The sequence below is a fragment of the Hypanus sabinus genome, unplaced genomic scaffold (assembly GCF_030144855.1).
Source record: "Hypanus sabinus isolate sHypSab1 unplaced genomic scaffold, sHypSab1.hap1 scaffold_170, whole genome shotgun sequence".
Lineage (NCBI taxonomy): Eukaryota > Metazoa > Chordata > Chondrichthyes > Myliobatiformes > Dasyatidae > Hypanus > Hypanus sabinus.
In genome coordinates, this window is record NW_026779784.1 from 189,675 (window position 1) to 201,099 (window position 11,425).

Genomic DNA, 11,425 nt, shown 5'->3' on the forward strand with positions numbered 1-11,425 from the left:
TCTAAGAAATTTAATAAGCATTAAAGAAACTATTCGACAATAGAGAAAGAATTGTAATCTCTTGTTTTAGCTTTGGAATATTTTGAGGTATATGTTGGTATAACTCAATAACCACTTATTGTAAACACTGATCATAACCTATTTGTTTTTCTGAGTAATATGAAAAACAAAAACAGAAGATTATTAAATCTGAGTTTGATGTTAAAATAGTACAATATTGTGATAACTCATATTAAAGGTAAAGATAATGTGGTTCCTGATTGTCTATCTCGATGTTGAATGTACAATGCAATTTTATTTATGGAGTGTTTTTTTTCAATTGTAACACTCCTACTGTATTGTGAGTTATAAGCTGTTATATGATCGTATTTTATATTATATATGTTATAACATTTATGCAATTGTTTTCTTGTAAGCAATTGTTCAAAATTTTTGTTCTTGTCAGAACAAAAATGTTTTTTTTGGGAGGCAGGTGTTACGTACTCGTGACATATGACAGTGGTACCCTTGTCACGTGACTGGGGTTGAAGCTATACTGGACTTGAGGTAATGGTCTCGTGCTGGTGGAGTGACGTCATTTTCCCGCTAGTAGAGATCACGTGACAGTTTTTTTTACAGGTTATAAAAGGAAGACCCCACCCTGTGACGAGGGGCAGTTCGTGACTGGATTTGCGAAGTTGACTTCATGCCACTGCGTGATTTAATGTGATGACGCAGTTTAGTTGAAAGATGAAGTTTTATCTAATGCCTGAAATTTAAAAGCTCATTGCCAGCAGTTTATTTACAATACTATTAGTTTGAGAATCAGTAGAGTGTGAAGTTCGGAGTTCGAGAGTTAAAGATCGAGCAGAATCGATTTACGACGGTGAAACGGGTTCGACCTTATCTAGGAGGAATTCGTTGACTGTTCTCGTGTTAATCTCTGCGGGATAGCAGAAGATTGTGGGCAGTGTGATAAAGGAAAGGTCAGTGCCTTTAAGCCGTTTCGTTTCGTAAATACTTCGTGGGAAAAGTTCGACGTCGGGGCTCGAAGCAAAACGACGTGAAAGAGTATTTAAATCGTCTTATACAGTCTCTCCTTTTAAATGAAATGTGAGCATTTCGAACTTTTGGCAATACTACTTTAAAAGAACTGTTTTTGCAACATCGCTTTAAGAACTGTTTGAACTGCATCGTTTTGAGAACAGTTTGAGCTGCCGCACAGCAGGTGTTTCCGGTTACGTTAGTGTCTGTTTACTTTTGGGGGGGTTGTTTTCAGTGTTTAATAAAAGTGTTATTTGTTATATAAACCCTTGCCGAACTCATATATTTATTGTTGCCTGAATACGTAACAATAGACATCCAAATGGAGTAGGGCTGATACAATGAAAGGCAAGGCATTGACAAATACATAGTTCACTACAAAGCAAGATGGTGAAAAAAGCGTTCAGCATGCTAGCCTTCATCAGTTATGGTGTAGAGTTTAGGGGCGGGGCATTATTTGCAGTTACATAAGTTGTGGTTGAGACCACTTTTGGAATATTCTCTTCAATTTTGGTTACCCTGTTATAGGAAAGACGCTGCCAAGTTGGAGAGGGTGCAGAAGAGATTTAGGAGGATGTATGTTTGGTCTAGAGGGCGCGAGTTACAGAGAGGTTGCCCATGCTGGACCTTTATACCTTGGAGTATGGGAGGTGACCTCAGAAGTTTAAAATCATAAGGGGTATTGATAAGATGGATTGTCATTATTGGAAAGTTGGAGAGTCCAAAATGAGAGATCACAGATAGAAGAGAAGAGGAGGAAAATTGAAAAGAGACCTTGGTGATAACTTCTGTACACAGAGGACAGTGAGTACCCGGAAGTAGCTACCAGAACAAGTGGTGGAAGTGGGTTCAACAGCAACAACTCGGGTCTTGGACTCAGGAAATGAGAGAGAAGCCTCAAGGTTTTAGGAATGTGGCCTGGCCCCTCAGCAAGACAAAGCCACGGAAACCGCCATTGTCTCTTGGAGACACCTTTGTGGAATGGGGACTGGGTTACGAGCAAACCCTCAGGGCAACGTGGTCTGGGTGACGGGGAAAGATTGCATCATCCCAACCTGATTGAGACCCCGTGAGTCCAGATAAAAGAGAGTCTGTAAAGACGGCCCCTCAGACGCACCAGAAGACACGCTAGAAATCCTGTGACAGCGTTTAATAGCGACAGCCGGTGGGGGGTTCGTGTGTGTCCTTCCCTTGCCTGGGATTGGCGGCCTTACCACGGAAGAACGGCTTTAGCTAAAGGAGAGGCCACAAGTGAACGGCCACACCAACGAGAATCCGACGGATCAAAATCATAAAGGTTGGAAAACCCGCAGGGTAACTGTTCCGTTTTATTCCTATTTCTCTCTCTCTCCAACAAAGTGCACCACAGCGACAATCAAAAGCCGGCAGCTTGTCGAAATGCAGTGAACCGTATATTTCCATTGGACAATTCGTTATCCCCTAGACAACGATAGAGCTTACTGATTATTATTATACCCGCGCTTTTAGATTTAGTATTGATGACGGACATTACCTGAATGTTTGTATTAACCTTATTTTTGTGCCCCTTTATCAATAAAAAACTTTTTAAAATAATGCCATCAGACTTCAACGGACCTCTCTATCTTTGCTGGTAAGTGATCCAGTTACGGGATACGTAACAGAATACAATTCTCTGGTTAAGATAGAAGCAAAAAGCCAAGTTCCTTGAGTATACTTCTCTTTGTTTCTCCTATTGTAGGTATACATAAACCAGGTTGAAATACCACGAAAATCAGATGCTTTCAGTAGCTGTACTAACACGTTACCTTCCCTGCACTGCCATATATTCAGTTACTAATCAATGGTCAATAATACATCATCTTCTATAGTATCAGTAACCTGTGAACTCAACCTGAATGGTGACCGAGCTGGGACCTTCCTCTTAGAGCAAAGATGGGGGGGGGGGGTGTTTGGGGACTGTTGATTTGATAGAAGTGAAAACGCTGATAAGAGGCATAGATAGAATGGAGAGCCAACAACATTTCCCCAGGGCAGAAATGACTAATATCAGGGGGCATGATGTTAAGGTGATTAGAGAAAAGTATAGGGGTTTGTCAGAAGTAGTATTTTTTTTAACAAAAAGTAAATGGTGGCTGTATGGAATGCACAGCCTGGGAAGTGATAAGGGTAGATGCATCAGTGAGATTTAAGAGGCTTTTAGATAGACACATGGATGAAGGAATAATGGACATCTATTTGAGAGAGTAGGGATCAATTGATCTTGGAGCAGATTAAAAGCTCGGTGCAACATAATGAGCAAAAATCCCTGCATTGTGCTATATTGCTCTATGTCTGGCCCAGCTCAGTTTAAGCCCCGAGAGGAGTGATGAGAGCTGTGAAGCGAGGTGGAATGAAGCCTTTGGAATCATATACCTTTAAGGCCCAGAAATAAACTATGCGACTTTCAGTTTAATGACAGAGATGATATCCTATAGGTAGATTTGTTTTTCTGCTGGGATGGAATGCTTCAGGTTAATTAAACTTTCAGCAGCGTGTAGGGCTCTGCCTATTCCTTACCTCAGCAACATTTTGGGGTCAATATTACAAAGCATTAGTGAACCTCATTACAGCTTAAACTTCCCATTCTTCTCAAGCATCATGGAAATGTAAAGTTTTCTTTGAATTAATCAATTTTTTTTCTGTACTTCAGGTGAAAGATGAGAGGACATCGGCGATTCCATGAGAAAGTAGTGCTGGGTGTTCTGATTACTCTGGGATTGTTCTTCATGTTCTGGGATAATGACCAATGTCGAGAGACTGATGTTGTTGCAGAAACTGTTCATCGCAATGATCTGACCAAGGTTGTTACTGGTGATGCAACTGAATCAGTGCTCAAGCCAAAGTGCCACGCGAACACGACATTGCTGCACCTGTCCTCATTTCATCAAGAGAAAGAGCACATAAAAAACTACTTGATGTATAAACACTGTCGAGAATTTGACATGATTCAAAATGTTCCAGACAAATGTGGTGGTCGAGAAGGATCTCAGAATGTCTTCCTGCTCCTGGTGATCAAATCTCACCCTTTCAACCAGGATCGGTGGGAAATGATAAGGAAGACTTGGGGCAGAGAACGCGAATTCAATGGGGTCCTAATTAAGAGAGTCTTTATTTCTGGTGTCTCTTCTGACCAAAATGAAAATAGGAAATTGAATCAGCTGTTAGCCATGGAAAACAGAGAACACAGAGATATACTACAATGGGATTTCTTGGATACCTTTTACAACCTCACCCTCAAACAATACAAGTTGCTGCAGTGGGTCAGTGAATTTTGCCCTAGTGCTAAATTCATCTTTAGTGCAGATGATGATGTCTTTGCCAACACCGATAACATGGTTGACTACTTGCTAGGCATGAAGGTTCAGCAACACCTGTTTATGGGCCGTCTCATTTATGGGTTTGGGCCCAAACGCCAGAAGTCGAGTAAGTATTATATACCAGAAATATTGACCACCATCAAGTTTTACCCACCATACATTAGTGGAGCGGGCATACTCATGTCTGTGTATACAGCTCACATCATTCTCCACATAGCCCAAGACCTTGAACTGTACTCCATTGATGATGTATTTTTTGGGATGTGTCTGGCCAAGGCTGGACTAGCCCCACACCACCATAGCGGATTTAGGACAGCTGGATTTAGTGTTCCTTCTACCCAAGATGAATCTTTCAATCCTTGCTATTACCGTGAGTTGCTGCCAGTGCACCGTATTCGGACTTCTGAAATGCTATTGTTGTGGGATGCGGTGCATGATGCTAATCTGAAGTGTGTCCATGCTCCCCAGACGTCTGCATCCACGGAAAGGACCACATGAGTCATGAGAGAATGTAGCAACTTTTGGAATGGAATGCAGTTTGTTAATCAGTTGTTTATGCAATGTAAGAAGGTTAATTCCTAAATTATATTGGAGGATTCATTAATTCATAGGGTTGGCGCCTTTCCACATTCTACAAATGTTTGTAAAGATATTAGGTGTCATCACTCAGCCTAATTCTGACAGCACCCATAATGACATTACAATATAGACAGTAGCATCACAATTTAAGTCAATTATAATGTTATTCCAAGCGAACAGTCCTTGTTGCATTGCGTGCAGATAGGTACAGCATGTTAACTTGATTCATTTGTATAATAACACACCAATAAAATTTTTAGCAACAGTTATATCTGTGTTTTTTTCTTGCCGTTTCTTACATGACCCTTGCAAAATGTGAAAGAGACAAATGAATTTCTTGGACTGGAACTGTGAGAACAACAAAGAATCTAGATCTAAAATTGTCTCATGGTTGGAGGAATAGAGAAACTTAAGGTCATCACTTCTGTACTCAAATGTCAGCCTGCATTGTGTCTGTGTAAACTACATAACAAATAAAAGCACACACGCAGGAGATGGCTTTAACTGGTGTATTTACATTGCAGAGAGGGAAAGAGATCAATGAACATGTGGGGACAATAGATTAATATGCATACATAGACGGCAGCCCATATGTAGTGCGAAGGGGAGTGGAATTAGATTTGTCAGGTGTCATGTCTAAGACAATGTACTCGGTTGCCAGTGTCATGTTGCTGGTATTGACACGGTTATCACTGAGAGTTAAGTCCGGTTGCTTTGACTAGTGGCAACCTGGACATCGAAATCTGGAGAGGAAGGGACTTCGATAAGGCTCATTGTCCGAGGGGCAGCTCACGGCAGTGCAATAGAGCAATCGGTGAGCAATCAACTAGTGGCCGATCGGCATTTGGGATTGATTAGTAACAGCAAATTAAAGGAAGGTGGGACAAACCCAGTGACCGTCGTCTGAATAGAAATATAGAAAACCTACAGAACAATATGGGCCCTCGGCCCTCAGAGCTGTGCCGAACATGTCCCTACCTTAGACCTACCTAGGCTTTACCCATAGCCCTCTTTTTCTAAGCTCCATGTAATCATCCAGGAGTCTCTTAAAAGCCTCTATCGTTTCCGCCTCCACCACCGCCGCCGGCAGCCCATTCCACGCACTCAGCACTCTCTGTGTAAAAAAAAACTTACCCTTGACATCTCCTCTGTACTTACTTTGAAGCACCTTAAACTATGCCCTCTCATGCGAGCCATTTCAGCCCTGCGGAAAACCTCTGACTGTCCACACGATCAATGCCTCTCATCATCATGTACACCTCTATCAGATCACCTCTCATCCTCCATCGCTCCGAGAAAAGGCCGAGTTCACTCAACCTATTCTCATAAGGCATGCTCCCCAATTCAGACAACATCCTTGTAAATCTCCTCTGCACCCTTTCTATGGTTTCCATGTCCTTCCTGTAGTGAGGCAACTATAACTGAGCACAGTACTCCAAGTGGGATCCGACCAGGGTCCTATATAGCTGCAACATTACCTCTTAGCTCTGAAACTCAATCTCACATTTGATGAAAGCCAATGCTCTATATGCCATCTTTTTTTCTTTCTTTTTCAATCTTTTTATTGATTTTCATATATGCATACATAAAAAACATAACATAATAATGGATAGATTATAAATACAATAGATTTGGAGCCACATTAATAATAAGATAACAATATCCTATTAAACATCGATAAAAGAAAATACATTAATCAATCAAGTCCGTATGATTATATATGAAAAAAAAATAAACGTCAAGGAAAGAAAAAATTATAAAGTATGTAAAGAATATATGTATAAAAAAACACTAAACTAAACTAACATGGGCAACAATAATAGTTTATAAGTATATGATAGTGCCAAAGAACTCCGGAACTCCATACCTGAACAACGATAAGTAGAAAGAAGGTCTGGAAAAGGCCAAATTAATTCATATGAAAATGCCGAATGAACGGTCCCCAAGTTTCTTCAAATTTAATTGATGAGTCAAAAATAGTGCTCCTAATTTTTTCCAAGCTCAGGTAAGAGATAGTTTGAGAAAACCACTGAAACGTGGTAGGAGGATTTACTTCTTTCCAATTTTGTAATATAGACCTTCTAGCCATTAATGTTACAAAAGCAATCATTCGTCTGATTGAAGGGGAAAACTGATTACCTTCCTCATTTGGTAAAGCAAAAATTGCAGTAATAAAATGAGGTTGTAGATCAATATTCCAAATTGAAGAGATTGTAGTAAATATGTCTTTCCAATAGTTATGTAAAGTGGGACATGACCAAAACATATGGGTCAATGAAGCCACTTCTGAATGACATCTGTCACATTGAGGGTCAATATGAGAATAGAATCGAGCAAGTTCATCTTTAGACACATGAGCTCTACGTACAATTTTAAATTGTATTAAAACATGTTTAGCACATATAGAAGAAGAATTAACCATTTGTAAAATTATTTCCCATTTATCTGTTGATATATTATATCGAAGTTCTTTTTCCCATTCTTGTTTAATTTTAATTGATATTTCTGGTTGTATCTTCATAATCATGTTATAAATGAAGGCTACTAATCCCTTCTGACAAGGGTTTAAGGTAAAAATCAAGTCAGGAAAATCCACTAAAGTTGAATTAGGGAAAGATGGTAAAACTTTGTGTAAGAAATTTCTGATTTGTACGTATCTAAAAAAATTAGATTTAGGTAATTTAGATTTATTGGAGAGTTGGTCAAAGGACATCAAAGTATCTTCAAAAAAAAAGATCACGGAAACATTTTATACCTTTCCTTTTCCATATGTTAAAAGCTTGATCTGTCCAAGAAGGTTTAAAAAAAAAATTAAGTAGAATAGGGCTATCAAGAACAAAGTTTTTTAGAGGAAAAAACTTACGAAATTGAAACCAAATTCGTAAAGTATGTTTGATTACAGGATTAGATATTTGTTTGTTAAATTTAACTAAATCAGCAGGAAGACAAGACCCAAGAACAGAAAATAAAGAATATCCCTTTACCTCATTACATTCCAAATTTGCCCACTGTGTGCACAATAGTGAATCCAAATCTAGTTTCCAATACATTAAGTTACGAATATTATTTGCCCAATAATAAAATCTAAAGTTAGGTAAAGCAAGACCACCATCTTTTTTAAATTTTTGTAATTGCCTTTTACTTAACCTAGGGTTTTTATTTTGCCACACAAATGAGGAAATTTTTGAATTAATGTTATCAAAAAAAGATTTAGGAATAAAAATTGGTAAGGTTTGAAATAAATATAAAAATTTCGGTAAGATCATCATTTTAATAGCATTAATCCGACCAATTAACGATAAAAATAAAGGAGACCATCTTGTAATAAGTTGTTGAATTTGATGAAGCATGGGTAAAAAATTCAATCTAAATAAATCTTTATATTTCTTAGTAATTTTTATACCTAAATAGATAAAGTTATCTGTAACAACTTTAAATGGTATCCTATCATTCAATAAAGTTTGTGCATTTAAGGGAAATAATTCACTCTTATCTAAGTTCAGTTTATAACCAGAAAAACTACCAAATTGAGCCAACAAGGATAAAGTAGCAGGAATAGACCTACCAGGGTCAGAAATATATAACAGCCAGTCGTCGGCATATAGTGATAATTTGTATAATTTCTCATTACGGGTAATACCAAAAATATTAGGAGATTCACGAATAGCAATGGCTAAAGGTTCTAATGCGATGTTAAATAATAAAGGACTTAAGGGACAGCCTTGTCTCGTACCACGAGATAGTTGAAAAAGAGAGGATCTATATTTATTTGTAAGAACAGAAGCAACAGGTTTATGATATATTAATTTAATCCATGATATAAAGTTGGGACTAAAATTAAAATTCCTCAATGTATTAAATAAATATGTCCATTCGACTCTATCAAAAGCTTTTTCAGCATCTAATGAGATAACACATTCTGGGATTGTGGGTGGTGAAGTATGAATTATATTAATCAATTTTCTGACATTAAAAAAGGAATACCGATTCCTCATAAACCCAGTTTGATCTTCTGAAATAATCTTTGATAGTACTTTTTCTAATCTAATGGCTAAAATTTTTGTAAGAATCTTAGAATCTACATTTAATAGTGAAATAGTGCGATAAGATGCACATAAAGTGGGATCTTTATCTTTTTTAAGAATTAGAGAAATATTAGCTTCATAAAAAGATTGAGGTAATCTCTTCTTAGCAAACGCATCATTAAAAATTTCACATAACCAAGGAGATAGCAGAGAAGATAAAGTTTTGAAAAATTCTACGATATAACCATCAGGACCAGGTGCTTTCCCTGAATTCATTGATGAGATAGCCTCTCCTATTTCAACCATAGAAATAGGAGCATCTAACAGATTATAGTCTTCATCTATCAGTTTAGGAATATTCAGATTTTTAAAAAAGTTATCCATCATGGAGAGATCATCATCAGACTCTGATTGATATAAAGATTTATAAAAATCTTGAAAAGTATTATTGATTTCTTTATGATCAGTAGTTAAATTACCGTCCTGTTTACGAATTTTAATAATTTGTCGCTTAGTCGAAATAGCTTTTAATTGATTAGCTAACAATTTGCCAGTTCGATCACTGTGAATATAGAATTGAGCCCTGGTCCTAATTAATTGATTTTCAATTGAAGAAGATAATAGTAGACTATGTTCCATTTGAAGCTCAACTCTCTTCTTATAAAGTTCTTTGGTAGGAGTCACGGAATAAATCTTATCAATTTCCTTAATTTTATCCACTAATAAAGCAATATCTAAATATCTTTGTTTCCTTTTACCAACAGAATAGGAAATAATTTGTCCACGTATAAAAGCCTTAAAAGAGTCCCAAAGTACTCCTCTGTCGATTTCTTCAGTGTAGTTTGTTGAGAAAAACAATTCAATTTGCTGTTTTATATAGGTGATAAATTCTGGGTCTCGAAGCAAAGTAACGTTAAGCCTCCAAGATCTGATATTATTGGAAAAGTCCGAAATCTTAATAGATAGCTTCAAAGGTGCATGATCAGAAATGGTAATAGAGTCATATTTACAATCAATAACATCCGTTAATAACCGATGATCAATAAGACAATAGTGAATTCTAGAATAGCTAATATATACATGTGAAAAAAAAGAAAATTCTTTATCTTTAGCATTCAAAAATCGCCATATTTCTGTAATTCCCGAATCAACCATAAAAGTGTTAATAAGTAGGGCTGATCTGTTCGGAAGAGTACGGATAGGTTTAGATCTATCCATCAAAGGATTCAAACAACAATTAAAATCTCCACCCATTATCAACATATATTCATTTAAATTAGGAAGGGAAGTAAATAACCGTTTGAAAAATTCAGGGCAGTCAAAGTTTGGAGCGTAAATATTAACTAGAACAACTTTTCGATTAAAAAGTAAACCAGTTATCAACAAGAATCTACCCTATGGATCAGCAATAATTTCATGATGTGTAAACGATATTGAGGGGTCTATAAAAATAGACACACCTCTAATTTTGGCGGTGCAATTCGAGTGGAATTGTTGATCACTCCAGAACCTAAAAAACGTTGATTATACTCCCTCCTGATATGGGTTTCCTGTACAAAGATAATATTAGCGTTCAATCTATGGAATACTTTAAATATTTTTTACGTTTAATTGGATGATTTAAACCATTAGTATTCCAAGAGATAAAGTTAATAGATTTATCCATCATGCTAATATTAGTTGTGTGTATCATAAAAGGTTACAAAGACACATAACCCATGATTCAGGAAGGAGGAGAATTGGTTCAGGAGCAACCGGAGACATGACACCTCAACAGTATTAATAATTTAAAGTCGGCCCATAAACTAAAAGCAAAAAAAAATAAAGAGCAAAAGCGTGAAAAAAGATCGCTCCCCCCTCCCCCCACCCTTTGAAAGAAAGCCAAGCAGCAGGCGCATAATCTAACATTAATATTACCCCCATTTCAAGATGGCAGCTCTATAAAAAGATTAAAAGAAAACTATATAGCACCCAGATTAAGATATAGAGTTGCAAAAAGAAAATATATATCAATCAAATAAAAAAATAATATAATAAAACAAACAATCAGTAATAAAGAAAAAGTACAAACATTAATATTTGTAAGTGTAATATACCTTTAAAAAAAATTCCCTATTCAGATACAAAATGACGTTTCAGAAGCAAAGACTTATGGGAAGAAGAAACGCCATTTTGAAAAAGCCATATTACTAAATACGAGTGTAAGTTCAGCAATCTATTAAAAGAGATTTAATTAAAAAAAAGTTATCAAAATAGGATTTAAAAAGGGATATAATAAACCGTACGATATATATAAAAAAAGACCAAAATATCTAAAACATTCGTCCCATTTCTAAGTACAGGCAAACAAATAAATGCTCACAGAAAACAGAATCTTACGGGAAAAAGAAACGACATTTTGAAAGAAAAAAAAGTAAATCATTATTGTAGAATATAAACGTATATAGCCAAAACAGAAAA

General features: G+C 36.6%; 1 protein-coding gene across 1 annotated transcript; it reads left to right on the forward strand.

The window, feature by feature from the left end:
• Window positions 1-3,701: 3,701 nt before the first annotated feature.
• Window positions 3,702-4,859, forward strand: LOC132387288 (N-acetyllactosaminide beta-1,3-N-acetylglucosaminyltransferase 3-like). The gene has a single exon (XM_059959649.1). The coding sequence runs from the start codon at window positions 3,702-3,704 to the stop codon at window positions 4,857-4,859; it is 1,158 nt and encodes a 385-aa protein (XP_059815632.1).
• The last annotated feature ends 6,566 nt before the right edge of the window (window positions 4,860-11,425 follow it).

Coding starts and splice junctions, on each gene's coding strand:
- LOC132387288 (XM_059959649.1), top strand. CDS start 3,702: ATGAGAGGACATCGGCGATTCCATGAGAAAGTAGTGCTGGGTGTTCTG.